The sequence below is a fragment of the Manis pentadactyla genome, chromosome 3, assembly GCF_030020395.1.
Source record: "Manis pentadactyla isolate mManPen7 chromosome 3, mManPen7.hap1, whole genome shotgun sequence".
NCBI classification, from domain to species: domain Eukaryota; kingdom Metazoa; phylum Chordata; class Mammalia; order Pholidota; family Manidae; genus Manis; species Manis pentadactyla.
This window is the reverse complement of record NC_080021.1, coordinates 59457239-59475565: the sequence shown is the minus strand read 5'-3', so window position 1 is coordinate 59475565 and position 18327 is coordinate 59457239. Positions and strand designations below refer to the sequence as shown.

General features: G+C 32.7%; 1 protein-coding gene and 1 long non-coding RNA gene across 5 annotated transcripts in view; one reads left to right on the top strand and one right to left on the bottom strand.

The window, feature by feature from the left end:
* Positions 1 to 532: 532 nt before the first annotated feature.
* The window catches only part of IL7 (interleukin 7), a 42230-nt gene continuing 24435 nt past the window's right edge, over positions 533 to 18327 (bottom strand). Inside the window, exons 3-7 of one of the 4 annotated variants that reach the window (XR_005025224.2) lie at positions 12052 to 12132; positions 10872 to 11000; positions 8615 to 8665; positions 6984 to 7109; positions 6417 to 6552 (exon numbers count right to left, since the gene is read on the bottom strand). Coding sequence is in view for 3 of the 4 variants with exons in the window: in XM_036887492.2 (XP_036743387.1) it covers positions 6433 to 6552; positions 8615 to 8665; positions 10872 to 11000; positions 12052 to 12132 (381 nt within the window). In the remaining variant the exon portion in view is untranslated. The other 3 variants (XM_036887492.2, XM_057497953.1, XM_057497952.1) reach the window with 3 other exon arrangements.
* The window catches only part of LOC130682872 (uncharacterized), a 70193-nt gene continuing 62880 nt past the window's right edge, over positions 11015 to 18327 (top strand). The window contains exon 1 of the long non-coding RNA XR_008996269.1: positions 11015 to 11364. This is a non-coding gene — a long non-coding RNA (uncharacterized LOC130682872). The remainder of the gene's footprint in view (positions 11365 to 18327) is intronic.

The window sequence follows — 18327 nt, the reverse complement described above, 5'->3', positions numbered from 1 at the left end:
GCTGATTTTCATTCATCAGGTCAACAATCTTAATTTATAATAAAATTGAAAACTGCCTTTGGGCATTTAGATTACCGCCCTTATCCACTGGTGGTAGAAATAAAAATAGTAATACTTTTTTTAAAAGTTGAATAAATTTACATTAAAAGCCCTTAAAATATGCATACCTAATAACCTAGGAATTTAATTTCTAAGATGCACTAACTACTTAAGGGACTAATCTGAAATATAGAAAAATATTTACATAGAACATGTTTAATACTATTACTATACTGATAAAAAAATTTCTAATTCAATAAGTTGAGAACTTTCCAATAATTTTAATGGCATAATAAGTTTGTTTTAATACTGAGACAAAAATGTAGGCTAAAATAGTACATGTGTATAAAATAACATTCTAATTATGGAAAGGACTGCACAATATAAGGTTTAAAATATATTCTTTGATACACTATGCTTTCTTCTACTGAATTTTTTATGTTATGTTTTCTTTATATACTTATAGTGTCCATTTTTAAATGAATACTGTACTACTTCTTTAATCTTTTAAAAAATAGGTTATATTTTTCAAAATCACTTGCCTGTAATAATAGTTTATTTAAATTCACTACCTCATCTTCAGTTGTTTTCTAATTGACAAACATAGAGGATGGCCCTTGTGATGTAATTAACTAGTTTGTTTTTTATAATACCATGGTTGCTGAAAGTGGTGTCTGTCAACTTGTAATATTAATGAGATTACTTTTACTGAAATGCACTCAGAGAATGTTCTAATATAGCCCCCACCCCAATTTTTTAAATTGTTTATCACGAATGATTTGAAGAGCCCAGAGAATACAAGTGAATTTTTACTTCATGGAGCATAAAGTAAAAAATAAATCTAGTCTAAATATTTAAGAGGTGTTTTGCTCTTGTTGAGCTGGAAGGCGATATATATATTGCTGATCTATTATACTTATCTTTAAAACTTTTAAAAAGTTTAAAAAGTTACCTTGTTTTCTGGTAGATATTTAGTCAAGAAGAATACTTTAAGAACCAGAAAATTTTAAAGTTTTTACTAATCTTCCCAAACTTAGTCTTTATAGGGAAAACCATATGAACTGCACAAAAATGTTAGGAATTCTTTATTTTAATCGCTAATTCCTCAAGGGTGATTCGCTTTACAAAGATACTACTCAGTTTACTATTAATTTGAAAAATGTAAAACAATAGGTTTGTTCTTCAATATGTCTCACTAAAGACAACACAAGTGAGCAACATGTGAACTAGACCAGCTCTTATCCTTGGTGAGGCACTATCTATGCACGTGGTTGCCCCTTTGGTAAGCTGTTACGTTCTCCCTCTTGTATCAGCAGAATATGTTCTCATTGATGCTGTTACCACAAAGTTGTTGTATGGGGAGCAGGGAAACTTCTTCATTGCCTTAAATATTCTACCATATTTTAGGTAGAAAACATTGAACAACATTAGAAATTAAACACTGCCAAAATTATACCAAGTAGTAAAAATTATCTTGATCTATTTTAAAACCCAATTTTGTTGCTGTCTGTAATTGGTGTTTGTTATGTCTGTGGCTAGAATCTTTTGGAAGTCCTCCTCCATTTGTTAAGTTTTCCATATTGAATCCCACTGCCTCCAGATAGTAGCAGAGCAGACTTGGCTGCTGAAAGAGCCGTGAGCCAGTATGTGAAGAATCAGACACTGTGTAGTACCTGTTTCTAGTGAGAGTAGTGGAGTTTGGTGGAGACACTGAGCTTTGAAGGCAACGGTGGCAGAGCCAAGAAATGACACCTTTGTTGAAAGATTTGACTTGTTTCTCATGGTGGCACTTTAGCTGACTGTCCTCCACCAGAGCAGCCTGTCATTATAATTGACGCATTGTTTCTGGCTGAGCAGCCACCAAACTTGATTTTCTGGCTCTCTCAGAGATTTTGTGAATTACCCGCTAGCTTTTAATAAGTGTGTTGTTCCTTAACCTTATTAGACTGGGACCAGTTATTTGCACTCAGAAACTCTTCAGTGTTAAAAAATTGGGTATGACCACATGCTTCTGGAAGAAATGATTAAAACCATATTCTATAAGAAGGAAATCTCCAATATATTGAATTAAGACATATTTCCTCATCCCAGTCATAGTGTTAGATCACAAACTGAGTTTTAAGAAATATGCTTTTAGTATGATTACCCCTATCTAACAGGGTTAATTTAAGGATTATCAGTAATGTGTATTATATCTCTGCCAATAATCCAGTAATGTCTTGGATATTTAATGGACTCTCAGTAAATGATGTCAATTATTTAGCATTACTATACAATTTTGTATATATGTCCATGTTATATATTCATCAAATATTAATTCCTGTTATGTGCCAGCACTGTTGTTCTACATGCAGTGAACAAAGTAAAAAAAAACCCACTCCTTAAAAGTTCACATCCTAGTGGAGGAAGATTGAAAAAAATGAAGATAAATTGGTAAAAATTTTATATTAGAATGCGATGAGTGCTGTGGGGAAAAATTAAGTGGAGAAGAAGTGGTTAAAGGGAGACAAGAGGCAGAGTGGAAGTGGGCTACAATTTTAAATAGTGTGTTCAGGGATGACTTCATTGAGGATGTGGTACTTGAACAGACCTGAAAGCGGGGGGTGGGGGCAGTATTACGTATCCTTGTTGTTTACTGCATTGCATTGTTTACTGGATTGTTCCCCCTAATTTCTAATGCTTTCAGATTCAATATGGTGGAAACACATAGGTGGAAAAGGAAGGAAAGAATATTTTGATGCAGAAGGTAAAAAGTGCAAAGGCTCTGAGGTGGGAGCCCAGTAACTCCTGAATGGTGCAAGAGAGGAAGAGAAGATTCGAATATTAAGTCAGGTACACGAGCAGCCAGACTGTGTATGCTTTAGAGGCCACCAAAATATATTTTGGCTTACTCAGAACGAGCTAGGAATAGAAGAGGCGCAGGATCTGGCTTAAACATAATCTGTGTAGAGGTTCTTTGCTCCTAAATTAGGGAGAAATAAAAGGCAAGAGAAAAATATTTGTTACCCATTCCACCTTAAATCATCTATATGTATAGATCAAATTAAGCACTCAACACTCAGTTCATACAAAAATATTACATTTTCATAAGTATACATTTTTATAATTACAAGACTGATAATTGATTGTATACGATGTAAATCGGAACAGACTTTTCAAACCCCCCAAGCATACCAAAAGGAGCAGTATCCTCATTTCACAAAACCCATCCAGTTCCATAATATCCCACTCATTAGAAATAAACAACTATTTGTTATTGACTCAACTGTGTTGTCTTTCTTGGGAAGGCAAAGTTTCATGGTTAATTCTACTTTCTTAATTTAGTACCTAATACTCATAAATTTGCCTTTCATTCTTACTTCTTTATTCTCCAATGTAAAACAATCTGAATAGTGCCTTCAAATGTAAGGAATAGAGATTCCTTCTAAATTACATTGAGAAAGGGGATTTACCATGAGATGATACGGATTAAGTGAATTCTCGATGAATTTTATAAAAGCACAAAGGCAATTCAGTTGACAAGTGTAGTCTTTCCAATAAATGGCACTGAAATGGTTGGATATCCATATGCAAAAGGAGGAAATTTGATACATGGCTTATAGTCAAAAATAACCCAAATTGAGTCATGAACATTGCTGTAAAACAAACAAAACTTCTAAAACAATGGTTTCAACTGTTCGCTGGGACATTTTGGCCATGCCTGGAGACATTTTTTTTGTTACTTCCTGTGGGAGAGTGCCATTAGTATCTAGTGTGTAGAGAACAGGGAGGGTGCTAAACATCCTCAGCCCCACAACAAAGAATGCTCATATTTTGAATAAATGTACAATGGTTATGTAAGATGTTAGTATTAGAGGAAGCTTGGTAGAACATATATGGAAACTCTGTACTATCTTTGCAACTACACGTTTGAAATTATTTCAAAATAGAAAGATTAGTAAAGCTTGCATATCACTGCTTAAGGGCAATACACTTCTTCAAAATCAAACATTTGATAATTTCATACTTAATTTCTATGACAGTGTCATGTACTACAGTTGAAGTATTGTTTTGAGCTCTTGAAAAATCACTGGAATCCTTCAATGAAATGTATTAAATGTATAAATGTTGCCAGTTATGTATAATATATTGAAATATTTGAGACCAATAAGATATTTTCAAATCTCTTCTCTCCAAAGAGGTCTTCCCTGATTATCAAACCTAAAATACCAGCTCTCTTCACCAATCTGTTTTTTTTCTTTTCCATAGAACTTTTCTGCAATAATTTTACTTGTTGATTCTTTCCTCTTATAGAATATATGCTCTATGAAACAAAGACTTTGTTGTACCTCTAAGGCTAGAACTGCCACATTAGAAACATATGCTTAATAACTATTTGTTGAGTGAATTAATTACCTGTATTTGTGCTGCATCTTACACATTAAGTGGTATGTATTCAGAAGTTGGAGCTTCTTCTTTAAATCCACTTGGCTGTGAAGACATTAGTTTCAACCCTGATATCTAATTTACCCTGAATTAAAATAACACCTCTTCCTTAAGCAGAATGATGTATTGGTCTACATGTTCAAGATTTTTTCACAGCAAAAGACAAAGCCATGTCCTTTTTGCTTGGAATTCTAAGCAATGAGATGACAGGGTAGATAACTGTCATTTTTTTACTTTTCTGGTTGATCTTTCTGGTTCTACTAGGCTGCTTTACTTTACCTGATTGGATGCTCTGCAAACCAAGTTCCTTTTATTTGTAATAGTGTTTACCCCATTTCCAGAAAAATTTATAAGATTTTCTCTCCCATTGAATTTGTAAGTAAAATGCTCCCATTTTTAATCAGATTACTTCAGACATAAGAAAATTTGTGATAAGCCTCAAAGGTGGAAATTGGCAAACACATCATGTCTGTCTCCCACATGATAGCAGTCAGTGAATTCTATAGAACTGTCTGTACATTTCTATACAGCTATTGTCACAAGTGAGGATGAAACTAGATATGGGTTTGGGAAAGAAAAGGCAGACAGACAGACATGAACTGAGAAGAAGGTGTTACCACCACACATTGAAGATGGCACCTGAGCGTCATCTGTAATCAAATAAAACCAGTCAGCACCTTAACCAGGTGTTGATGAAGCTATGAAAGAACATGAAGGATGCAAGTTTAGCAAACAGCAAATTGGTGGCTATTTTATTACTCTGGCCTGCATGGAATAGTGTTTTCATTTCCCTTTATAAGTTAATGAAGACTGTTGGCAGATCTTTCTAAACTGGTTCTGATACATACAAGTTTCTTCTAAAAACTAAAATTTAACATAGAAAGTAATGTTCCTGTCTATACAGTTTCGGGTTCCTGGTTCTGGAACATTACCAGTAATAAGGCATTGAATGTCATATATTCAATAAAACTGGGGAACCAGATAGTGGTACAGTATTAAAAATCTTGCCTTAAAAATCTTTTTGGATTCATTAAATGAATCTAACAACACTAATACATAGATCATTTACTATCAAAGGAGAAATGTTATCCAAAGTAAGTTAATTTTTTTGTAGTACTGTATGAAAATATTTTTATATACAGATATGGTGTCATTAAATATGCATATTCCATTAATTAAAAGGCCAACATATATTATTCTTTTAAAAATATACTTCCCAAATTGCAAACTCATTTAGAGACATTTTATTACACATAAATGACAAAAGTAACTCAGTACTATGGCTTAGCATCCTCAGAACAGGTAAATAACTTTCTATTTTCTGAAATTATTCTTTATTTTCATTTAAAAACATTTCCTCTACCATTTATTGAAGGCACTGTGTTATACATTCATGTTTCATTATACCACTTGATATCTTAAACTCCTTCATGCTGCTGCTGCTTTAAGGCATATGACTCTTGTTCTCATGGGCAATATCCATATCTCACTGTTAACTTTGAAACATTTCCAGCACTGAAGATGACAATTTCCACTTCCATTGCTGTATGCTGATGCATAGTGGGCCATAAAATTATTTTGTAGAAAAGCAATGTTAATTTTTAATCCTTGTAACCTTTATATACTTCACAGATTTTATGTCTTCTTCTGAAATTTTTAAACAGATTTAAACATATTATTGCAACTAATACCCAGTGTAGATTGTCTTACAAAAATCACAGAATTAACACCGATTGATACATGTCTGCATACATATGAAAGAGTCTGTTGATTACAGTATTCAGTTTCCATTATTTACATCCATCTTCTAGTACTACATATGGATTTCTCAATTGCTATGATCTTTTTTAACCAGGATGCATTCAGTAACTTCTAGGAGACATTCTACTCCAAAAAGTTCATAAGTACATAGATTCTTGGAGGATACAACTAAAGTTCTCATGTTTTTATATTGCCACTCCGTATTTTTTAATGTTCTTTAGCGTCCCTCAAAATTTTATTCCAACAAGTTTTTATCTTTTGTAGTAGTATCTTTAGGAAACACATGTAATTCTGTCTTTTCTGTTCCTTTGAAGATTTATTCCCTTCCTAGAGAAATAGATTTAAAAAAGTTTTAAGTTCACATTTTTATAAAAATGCATGTTTTAAAATATTCAATTTTTAATTTCCATCATGTAGGTTGTACTAAAAATTTGGTATAATAAGAAAGGAGAATCTTGAATGATATTTTCCAAACCAAGATTTCTAACTATAATAGTGATAATTGATGTGTGGGCAATTCAAGGGTGTTGTGGTTTAAGATTTAGGATTAGTTGAAGTGCTATGTCAGACAGCCTCCATTTGCACCACTGCAACAGGACATTAGAATGCTGTTTAAACTTTTATGGGAAAGATATTATAGTTTACTCAGTTGAGTTTTTTAATAGGGAAAAAAGGAAGGAATAGTTTGTCTGTGGAAGGTAGAGTTAACACTGAAAATATTCAGAGTATTTAGGCAAAAATGATTAATAATAATCTACCTGATTGAGCTTGTGCCCTAAGGTCCACCCCGACAATCTGGTCTTCACTAGCGTATGGAAGACGCCTGCCTCATAAGCCAGTTTTCAGTCCCTGATGAGAATCTGAAAAAGGGCTACCTGTCCAACCTACAGAAAGTGGAGAGAGAGATACCTCACATGGAATAGATATGTAAGGGAGTAGCTCTGCATATATTCAGTTATATTCCTATGAGCCCCTGTAAAATGGGATTAGCACGGGCTAGGCTAATTCTTCATTTAGAAAACAACCACTTATTGGGTATTTTCTAGATCAGGTATTACGCTCAGGGCTTTACATGCATTATTTCACTTTAGCTACTTAATAACTCTATGAAATTGATGATTTCACTTCCTTTCACAGCTGAGGAAAGTGAGCTGCAAAGAAAACAAATAAGCTGCCATGGTCACATGTCAAGTAAATATAATGACTGGGTCTTGAGCTTGTCTGTCCTATTTTTAGTTTGGTCACAAATTCGGATCTCTTTCAGTCATATACGTGACCACACTGACACACGCCTTCAAATGATACACCTAAAAGACCACACAACAGATCACAAAGAGAGATATGAAGGAGAATTTCTCACATTCTTTTTAATAAGGGTCCAAGACATATTTAATAAACAAATTGGAGGTTATGTGACTAAGTTTTGAAATACATAGATGTGAAAGTTTCATAACATTTTCTCAGAAAACATGATGGATAACTCATTAAAAAGACAAAAACAAAGAATCGTGATTTTACCTCTGTAATCCTGGGAACACAGATGGTATCTCCCTTTTCTAAACTTTCTTTCCAAATTTTCTTAGCCAGAAGCCCCCAGTGGATTTATATTCCTCACGTATTCATTTCAACTCTTCCACTTCAAGTGGGATTCCTAAGGTTTCCTGAGTCCCAGGCAGTGCAAGCCCACACTGCTTCACTAAGAGGAATAAGGGCTTTCTGTGCTCCCATATAGCTATTGATCAAATAACATAACATAATAATAACAGCGGAAAGTGAAAAAGAACCCTTCATACTTGTGAGCCAGCTGTGTTCATATTTCCATGTCCCATATTAGATAATATATCATTTCAATGTTTGATCAGATTTAATTAAATTGTCTGACTTCTTCACTCATAAATATTTCTATATTGTTTTATAATTCTATGCAATATTTAATAGAATATGTATAAATCGATATAGAATGTTCATATACTATTACATATATAATGTATATTGTACACTCTATACTAGCAAAGTAGGTCCTCATTTTTAATTTGTATTTCTTTACAAACAGGAATGGCATTTTTTCTTCATATACTTGTTTTCTAGTTTATTTTCTCCTGTATAAATAGTGTACTCATGTCTTCCACCTATTACCTATTAATGCTTTAATTTTGGTGCTTTTTTTAAAAAAATGAATACTCTGGTATTTCTCTAGATGCTTTTATATTAAAACAGTGGCTTTTAAAAAATACACTAAAAATCTAATTTCTAAGGGTACCTCCCTTGCTTTTATTAATATTTTAATGATTTTTTAAACTCAACCATTAAAAAAGAAAACAATTCAGAGAGAAACGTTAAGAAATTAAGTTGAGTAAAATGCTGATAAAGAAATTATACAAGAACTTACTAATTTCTTACTGGGTTGGACTTCACCCAGAGAAGGTGGTTTTCTTCCTTCCTTAAAAACAAAGTCACATTTATAGTATTTAATATGAATCAGTTATTGCTTTTCCCATTAATGTAATTGTTATTTTCATATTACTCTCAGTCATCTAATCTATTTGAGAATCTACTTCAAATTATTTATTGTTAGTATGGCACAATACTAATTCATTTACAAATAGATTATCAGGGAAAAGAAAGAAGCAAGAGAGGTTAGCCTTGTGAATATCCAGGATCCATAACTTTTCACGTATACCTAGCACTATGTGTTAATGGTTGTGAGGTATGAAAAATGCTATTGAAGGGTATACCAACAAAGGCAAAACTAGAATTTTAATCAACATGAAAATAAAGTTAGCATTAAACTGTTAAATCCTGACCATAATTTTTTTACAATCATTTTTACTGAAATATAGCTTATATACTATATTACATTGATTTCAGATTAAATAACTTAGTCATTCAATCATATATATTATTAAATGCTTACCATGATAAGTTAATTACCATCTGTCACCACACAAAGATATTACAATATTATAAGCAATATTCCTTATGCTATATTTCCATTCCTGTGACTAAATTATTTCATAATTTGAATTTTGTGCCTCTTTATCCCCGTCACCTATTTTACCATGATGGGGGGTGACCATACATTTTTATTATGCTTACCCATCAGAATCAAAATGAAATAAACAACAGTAAAAGCTCGTAACATGCCTGACACATGAAGAAAATTCAATTTAATTAACCATCTTTAACATGCTGCCTATCATTTCAGGTAAAAAGCATACTGTATTAGGTTAGTTAATTTTGTAACAATTTTATTTAATGTCAAGATTTAAATTATTTGTGTGTTTTTCTCTACAATTAGTTGATTTTGGAATATGGTGATCCATTCAAAGCTCAACACACGAAAAAAGGAATTGTGAATGTGTAACATACTTATAGCCCTTACCCCCTTCCCAGGCCATGAGGATATATCACTAGCTTGATCTGCAGGCTTTTCCGTTGAGCCCTGACTTGAAGTTCAACATCGTGTTTCCAGTAGTCACTACTAAGCAACTGGATGTATAAACAACATGAAACCTATCTGCCATTCCTGTACTCGACAGTCACTACAAAACAGATTAAGAGCTGGAAGGCTAGAACATAAAGTCTTCATTATTCTTGAGCTTGGCCTTTAAGGATGCACACAACAGGATAGATCAGATTATAGAAAAGAGAACACAAGGAATTCCAAATAAAGGACTGATATAAGTAAAGGGACAAAATTGGAAGTAAGCTCGGCAAACCCTGGACACCAAAAGAGACTGGATTGTATCAACAGATAGTGTAATGATAAATGAAGTGATCTGACTTACATCATCTTTATTTTCATCACTGTGAATAGGGCTCAAAGACAATCTTATTATTTTACCTCCTATGGACAACTACTGTATTAAGAAATAAAAACACAACACTTTTTCTATCATAAAAGTATTAATATTTTCTTTTAAAAACATCATAAGAAAACTACTACCTTTGTATAACAGCTGGTAAAATTCCTGAAGGAGGGATAAATAATAATAAAAATAATATAACATTTATCAAAAACTTTTTAGTACTTTACATGAATTATGGCATTTAACCCTCTCAACATTCTGTAATGTAGAGATTATATTTTTCTCCATTTTTCAGATAAAGAAACTGTTATCTAGTCTCAAGGTAATGTCTTCCAAATCTTGTTTTGTTGTTTATATTTCATAACTGCTAGCAGAGAAGTAGGAAAAACAAAGCTCTACACTTACCAAAATTATTGAAGCAAACAAATAGAAAATTGTGGGACATATATATGCCCAGTTTTAAAATATAACAATATTTGTTAAATATTTGATTGCCTGTTTTATTGGCTGAGTTCTTATAAATGTGTACGTATATGGATTAAAATTATTAGTAAGTATAGAGATAAAAATTTGCCATTTGCCACCCAACTTATTACATTAGCCTCCTTGCAAGTTATTGTAGCATTACGTATGCATTCATTTATTTTTCCTCCCCTTCCATACACTATTTACTTCCCTAGCCAAGAGAGAAATAGATACTTTCCAAGTTGAGTAAATGTATTTCACTTTAAGTTATAATAAGCACTTGGAATTCTGTGATACTGGATATGATCATCAGCAAATGATAGCATCCTAACGTGGGAGTGTTTATATTTCTATTCAAAGTAAACAACTTACCTTGTTCGAGCAGTTCAACAGTTTTAATGTGCCCTGTGAAACTCGTGATAAGTGGATATCGAAATCCTCACTGGCATTCATTTTAAATTGCTTCAACTTGCGAGCAGCATGATATAAAAACATAGCTTCCTATTACAGAAAAAAATCAGAAGGGCTGTGGTTCAAATAAAATATTAAGAAATGATAAGCTTTCTTAAGGAGCCTAAAGCCAGACTGTATTACCCAATAATGCCACACCTCCAACCCAGATTGCATTCCAGTTAATCACATGACTGACCAGTAACTAGACTGAAACTGTTTAGCTCTTACGTAACAGCCTGAAGTGCCTAGAACTTGGTTTAATGATTATCTGAATGTTTAAAGTCTCTTTTTTCTGTGTACATATATATATGTGTGTGTGTGTGGTCTTAATGCTTATGGGTGACCATGTCATAAGATTATTCAATTTTAAATAAGGTAACCAAAGGAGAGGGGTGCTGGAACCAGCAATAAGGTATGTGTGGTTTTCTTACTGTTACTATTTTTGCACCTTTTGAGCTACGGATAAATAGTTGACAATAAATAAATAAAGGGCCAAATTCACCTAAGACAAGTTTTTCAGATATTTAAAGTAAGAAATTAGCATAAAAAGAATTTATGGATATATTATGAGATACAGTAAATTTAACTCAGCTATTGTGAGTTTTAAAGGACGACTGAATAGTTCACTAGTTTCTGTAGAAAGAAATGACACAAACTTTTGTTGTAAGTTTTGTAAATTGTAATATTACACCAACCAGAAGTAGCTGTTGTTTGAAGAAAATCCAATTATTAAGAAAAAATGTCAAAATGCCTACAAATAAATTATGCCCATGACTTATAATTGTGTGCATACAAGCAATCACTCCAACATTTTCCTGCATAAAAATTTCAGAAATAAGAGATATGTGTCTTTGAATTCAATTCTTCTAGTATTTTCAAAGTGAAAAATTTAATGCTAAAAAAGAAAAGAATATTAAATAAGCATAGGGCTATTTATAAAATAAGAGTAGACCATAATAAAAGTCAGGATCAGTGGAAACTGGTTAGAACCAAAGAATGTTACTAACATCATCAACATAATTATCTAAGAGAGATACAAAAAATAAGCTTCTATGAAATCAAGCTTGATATATAAATTCCAAATAATAATTATCATTACCTTATTATCATCACATGCATGTCTTTTAAAAAAGCTAGATTCGTTATTCAGGCAATTGCTATGAGTTTTTATCATGCTGTCCTGTAATAAATAAGATAAAATAATTTGGTTAAACTGGGGACTTTTCTAACATGTAGTAATTATAAAAATAACAATGTTATAATATTTGGTATGTATATGTGCATTTTAAACTAATTGTAGGTTGACTGAGTTGACAAGGCATGAAAATAATTTTCCATAGTTGAAGAATAAGCTGGTATATATACAAACCCTCACATATTTAGAGCTCCCCGCAGACTCCACAATTTAATCCCAGAAATCATTGAGAGAATCTGGTTTATTTTGAGAAATAAAAATACCTGCTTTAGAAGTTATACTATATAGACAAAGTGAACCATGAAGTTGACATACAGTTAAGAAGTTTTTGGTCCAATTCCCTACCACTATCAAAGAGCAACAAAAGAAATTTACATTGGAATGAAGAGACAATCTTGACGGTGAGAATAAAGTTGGAATTCATTCTACAGCATTTTTAAACAATCCGCTTTGGGATTTTGAGGTAGAATTTCACTGAGATTAAATATGTGTGTATCATGCAGGAGTGGGAAGACAGACTGGTACATGTTCACTTTTCATTACTAAGGAATGTAGAAGGTAGGGATCACCTGAATCAAGAAGTTCAATGACACATTAGAACTTCCTAAGGATTCAGATTTCTCTTAGGCACAAGATTGAACTAGTTCTTTCCCATAAACTAGCAATTCCATGCTATCAGAGGTTCTAGAAGGACAAGCAATCTTAACCTATGTATTATCACCAAAGAAACAAGAAGTGGATTAAGAGGCAAGATTAAGTCATGAGCCTCTAGTCTTCATCTGCCTCTCAGAAAAATGTATTAGGTTTGTTACCTGTCAAAACCATAAATGGTCTTTGGATTTATCCTGACTTTACATATATCTACTACCTGCTTTACCTGCAGGAATTAGTATCTGACCACATATTAATTTCTTTAACCATTCAAAACTTACTACAGTCCCATGTGCAAGGTCCTCCACCAAACTTTACGGGGGAAAAAAAATAAGAAACAGTCCCAGTTTCCTGTGCCATTTGCTAGAAAGGACAGATGGTGCATCCCTGGGACACTTTTATATCACCTCTTATCTTTGGAAAACTGTTTTTGCTAACAGAATAGTTGTTAGTGCCAATCATCCCAGTCAAATAGATAAATTTTCTGTAACTATCCTCATATTGCCCTTATACACATTCCTGAAAAGGTAGTAGAGGATTAATATTTGCCTATTAAACCTTTTTCCTATTAACTTCCATTTAACTCCCAAAAGAATAATAAATTATACATACACTTCATTTCTCTTTGATAAAACATAGAACATTTCATTTTTTGCCTGCCATCATTCAAAAAAAGAAGACAGATAAATGTGCAGTTATTCAGTATGATATTTTCCAATTTGCCAAAAATATTATATGAAAATAAGTGACAAAATGTTGAATCACTGTGTTGTACACCTGAAACTAATGTAATACTGTGTGTCAACTACCCTTCAACAAAAAATAATTATCCAGGAAAAAAAAAAAAAAGAAAAGAAGTGACAGGATTAGTACCCATTTGGAGCATTTTTACAAATTGCATAGCATGTAAGTATTTGAGAAGTTGTATTGGTTAAATCATTGCTCAAGGTATTTAACAAGACTAAGTTATATGTAGTTACATGTTGTTTTATGTATGTATACCATGCAGAAAGGTAATGTTATAACAGAGGTTACAATTATTACAGAGAAATTCAGTGCATTTTATGAGTACATTTAATGTACGTGTACATGAGTGCCAATTACAGTTGCCTTCTGAAATTTTCATGCAAGCCCTACAAGAATGATGGCTGAGACTAAGATTTATAGAATCATGAAGTTGGGAAGAATCTTATACATCTATTTCTTGATTTAACAAAAATAGCAAAATCATTTTACCAATGAGAGCTGCTAACAGGCATCTTGACATATTTGAAGATTTCTTCACATTTATCATGAAAATCACAAAAAAATCAAACATCACATTGGTCTGAAGTATTTCCCAGTATAAAAATGACATTATTATATAAGTAGTTCCTAAAATACATAATGTACTTTTGATTTATAGAATTATGTCTTTCATTTCAGTGTAGTTTTCTTAGACTTTTTTTCTATTGCATTTGTAACAGTGTCTTCTTCAGAAATACTAGTTCTATATACAATAAATTTCCTATCTCACTCTTCCTTTTATATATTTATCTTTGATATTTAAAATGTTCATTTTCTGTGTTTTTCTCCACTATCTTCCATATGCCTGTTCTAATGGGTCACTCATTTCTGCTTTTTATTTTAGTCTACATTTTTCCCTAAAACCAAAGAGATTGCTTTCATTTTTCCTGTTATCTATTCTCTGATACTGTATGACTTTTAGCTCTTTTTACTTCAGTTCCTTGGAAAGTGTTAAGAAGAAAAATTTTGACATTTTTTTATTGCTTTCTTGGATAATTATTCTTTCATCTGAATACTTCATTTTTGTTCTTTATGTATTCATTTGCTTACTTATGTGTTCATTCATTTATTGATTTTGTGGTATCAATGCGTGGTGTTTCCTTTTTGATTTTCTGGTTATTTTTGAAGAGATGCTAAAGTGCATTAGATTGTTGTTTAGCCAATATCCAACTCCTCCCTCTATCCCATGAGAGAATATATTAGTTTCCTAGGATTGCTGTAACAAATTACCAAAAACTTGGCAGCTCGAAACAACAAAATTTTATTCTCTCACAGTTCTGGAGTCTGAAAGTCAAAAACGAAAGTGTTACCCAGACACTCTAGAGGAGAATCCACTGTGTGCCTTTCTATTCTGTAAGCTACCAGCATTCCTTGGTGTTCCTTGGCTTGTGGCCAGATGGGTCCAGTCTCTTCCTGCATCTTCATCAACTTCTTTGTCCAAAAATAAGGTGGGAAGGGGCAAAAGAAATGTACTGGTGCAGCCAGCACGTTCATTTCAAGCATGCTGCCTCAGAACACATTCTTTTCCTATGGCCATATTCTGTCAGGAAGAGATATTTTCCTCTTAATTTTTTAAATATTTTTCCCTTCAGGAGAGATGCCCAGAATATCTCACAGGGAATCTTAATTGTCAAATGTGCTCTAAGTGAACTAATATCTATTTATTGGTGATAAATTATTCTGGTCGGCAGCTACATAACTGATTGTTGTTTTCTATCCATCTATTCATTTTGTAGGGATGGTTTTAAAGATTGGAGTTTTGACATAGAAAAGACTTTCTTTGAAAATGAGCCTGGTCCTGACAGAAATATTCTTAATTTCTGTTTATCACTATCACAACCCATCCATGGCCCAAAGCTTTGTACTATATAAAGATTCGTTTGGAGGACCTTTTAAAATTGAGATGTGTTTTTAGTGAAACCTGTACCTTGTATGAAATTTGAAAAGGTTTATATTGTTCTTGGAATCCTATTCCAATTGGAACAAATTTTACCAGTTGTCAGGTAGTTTAGCAGATTATAGCATGAACTGGTAGTTGATTCCTAGTTTAAATGAAAAGTCATTCATTTATTCTTCAATCAAATAATTGTTAAGCATCTACCATGTGCCACACGGTAATGGAGCTAGAACTCTGATCAAAATCACATAAAGTTCCTTCCTTCAAGAAATGTACTGTCTGGTTGTACAGACAAAGATAAGTCCAGTAGCCACAAACAAATTCCAACCTGATATTTGTTATGAATAAAAAGCATATGCTACCATGAAAGCCCATGCAAGTAGGATATTACCTTCTCAGTGAAGACTTCCCTGAGATATGAACACTTTAACTGAGTTCTGACACATGAGTACACTAGAGAAAGAGGAAATAAAGGAGGGTTCAAGATGTAGAAAACAGCAGCTATGGCTGCATTTAAGTGGAAGGGAACACTGAATAGTGTGCTACCAGAAAGATGAGAGCAAGGGAAAGCAGGTGAGTAGCTGAGAAAGCAAAACAAAGCAGGAACTGTTTTGTGATATCAGGATAATTATAGAAACACAACAATAACATGTTTCACCTAAAAACTATAATGTGCAAAGCATTTGGTTACAGAAGGATTGAGAGAAAGTAAAAAAGATAACAAATCCCTTTTCTTGTCACAATAATAGATAAGTTTACTATTTATACTGAGAGAATATAATTAAAGAATGGTCTTTTATGTACCAAAATTACAAAACAAATGAAAAGGAACATGAACAAATAGTAGGGACTATCTGACAATAAGCATGAATTATTTAAACTCTAAAATATTGTGATATCCTGATATCACAAAACAGTTCAATATTTAATAGTAGTCATTTTATATCACCATTTCTCTATTATTGATATGTATTAATATCTTGTTCAGCTGGACTAATCTTAGAGTCAGCTTTTGTTTTAGATAAGGAAGTTTTCCTTACTGAGCTCTGTGTATCTTTATGTTCCATGGCACATTGATTAAAATTTGCCTAGATGTGAGATTGTGGATTCATGTACTTTTTATCACAAATCTCAGTAGAGATCTGGTCAACTGGAGGTAAAAAATGAGTGAAAAGTTATAGTATAGCCTATTCTTTTTCTTTCTATTTTCCTTTATCAGAAACCTTCCTCCCTATTCTTCCAGGAAGGATGCTTGAAAAATTTATCCTCAATATATCCTAGTGTTTGTCTCTTGTTATTATTGTTGACATAATCAATAGACTTGATTTTTTTTAATGCAAAAATAGATCTTTCTTCAATTCTGGAATTTTTGCTTGTATTTCATTTGTTATTTTTTCTTCAGAATCATTTATTGCTCATAGATTAACTCTCTGGTCTCTGCCTATGGTATCAGTTACCTTCTCTTAACTGTAGGTATGCCCACATACACAGACTAATAGGTATGTATAGCATATTTATGAATGCATATGTGTATGTAAAAGAGAGAGAAAGAAAGATGGAAGGTAATATGTATAGTTATATAATGTCTTTGTCTTTTCTTTTGGGGAGACCTTTACATGGATGTCCATGTAATGATTACAACATAAAGTCATTCTTGTTTACACATACATTATTATAACATACGCCTATAACTTCCTACCTGATGAGCTCCTCTCAAAGTTCCATGTTATTTCTGAAATTCCCCATGGTATTATTTAATGTTTGCTCTGTAATAAACACCTCAAGTTCTTCCCTTTGGTCTCCTCAACTTGCTTTCAAGAGCTGTATCTAGAGATGATGATGTTCATGGAATCAACATTTTCTTGGGTAAATCTGTTTCTGCAGTGACAACCACTAATGTTTTCACTCCAGTTTTACAGAGGGATCGTAGCCGTTATTATGCCAAAAGCATTTTCCTAGCTGTTAGAATGCCAAACACCCCTATTTTAATGGACATTGTGATTTTCTTTTCACATTTTATGTGTCCCTTCCCTTCTTTATGAGTTAGTAGCCATGTAGTGTTTTTTTATGTTTAATCTCACTCCTACCTCTGGTTGGATTTTAATTAGTCTAAGACTTAAGACACTAAATCAATAAGGGTTATTCCAGCTCCCTTAACAGAATAATTGGCTCAAATGACCAAGGTCTAAAGCAATAAGGGCCTTGGTATTCTTCTAGAATAAGGACTGTAATCCAATCAGAGTATAGCTGAGACCTTGGTTAATCAGTTATAAACAAAAGAATGATCATTCTCCTAGATTTGAAAGAAGCAAGAAACTGGTTGCTATGGGCAAACCACAGTGTGAAGCTGAATGCTACATGGAGAAATAGAGAGTGAAAAGAATTGTAAAGAAATAAAGCTGATAGATTAATGGATAAAGAAGATGTGGTACATAAATACCATGGAATATTACTCAGCCATAAAAAGTGAATGAAATCTTGCCATTTGCTGCAACATAGATGGACTTCAAGGATTTTATGCTAAGTGAAATAAGTCAGACCAAAAAAGACAAATAATTCCTGATTTCACTTATATATGGAATCAAGAAAACAAAGAATGAAACAGAAGCAGAGTCATAGATTCAGGAAACAAACTCTTAATTGTCAAAGTGGGGAGATCTTGGGGTGTGGGCAAAGTAGGGGAAGGGAATTCAGAGGTACAAACTTCTAGATATAAAATAATCATGAAGATGTAGTGCACAGCATAGGAAATACAGTTAATAACATTATAATAACTTTGCATGATGATGGGCAGCAACTAAATTTATTGTGGGGATCATTTCATAATGTATGAAAATATTAAATCA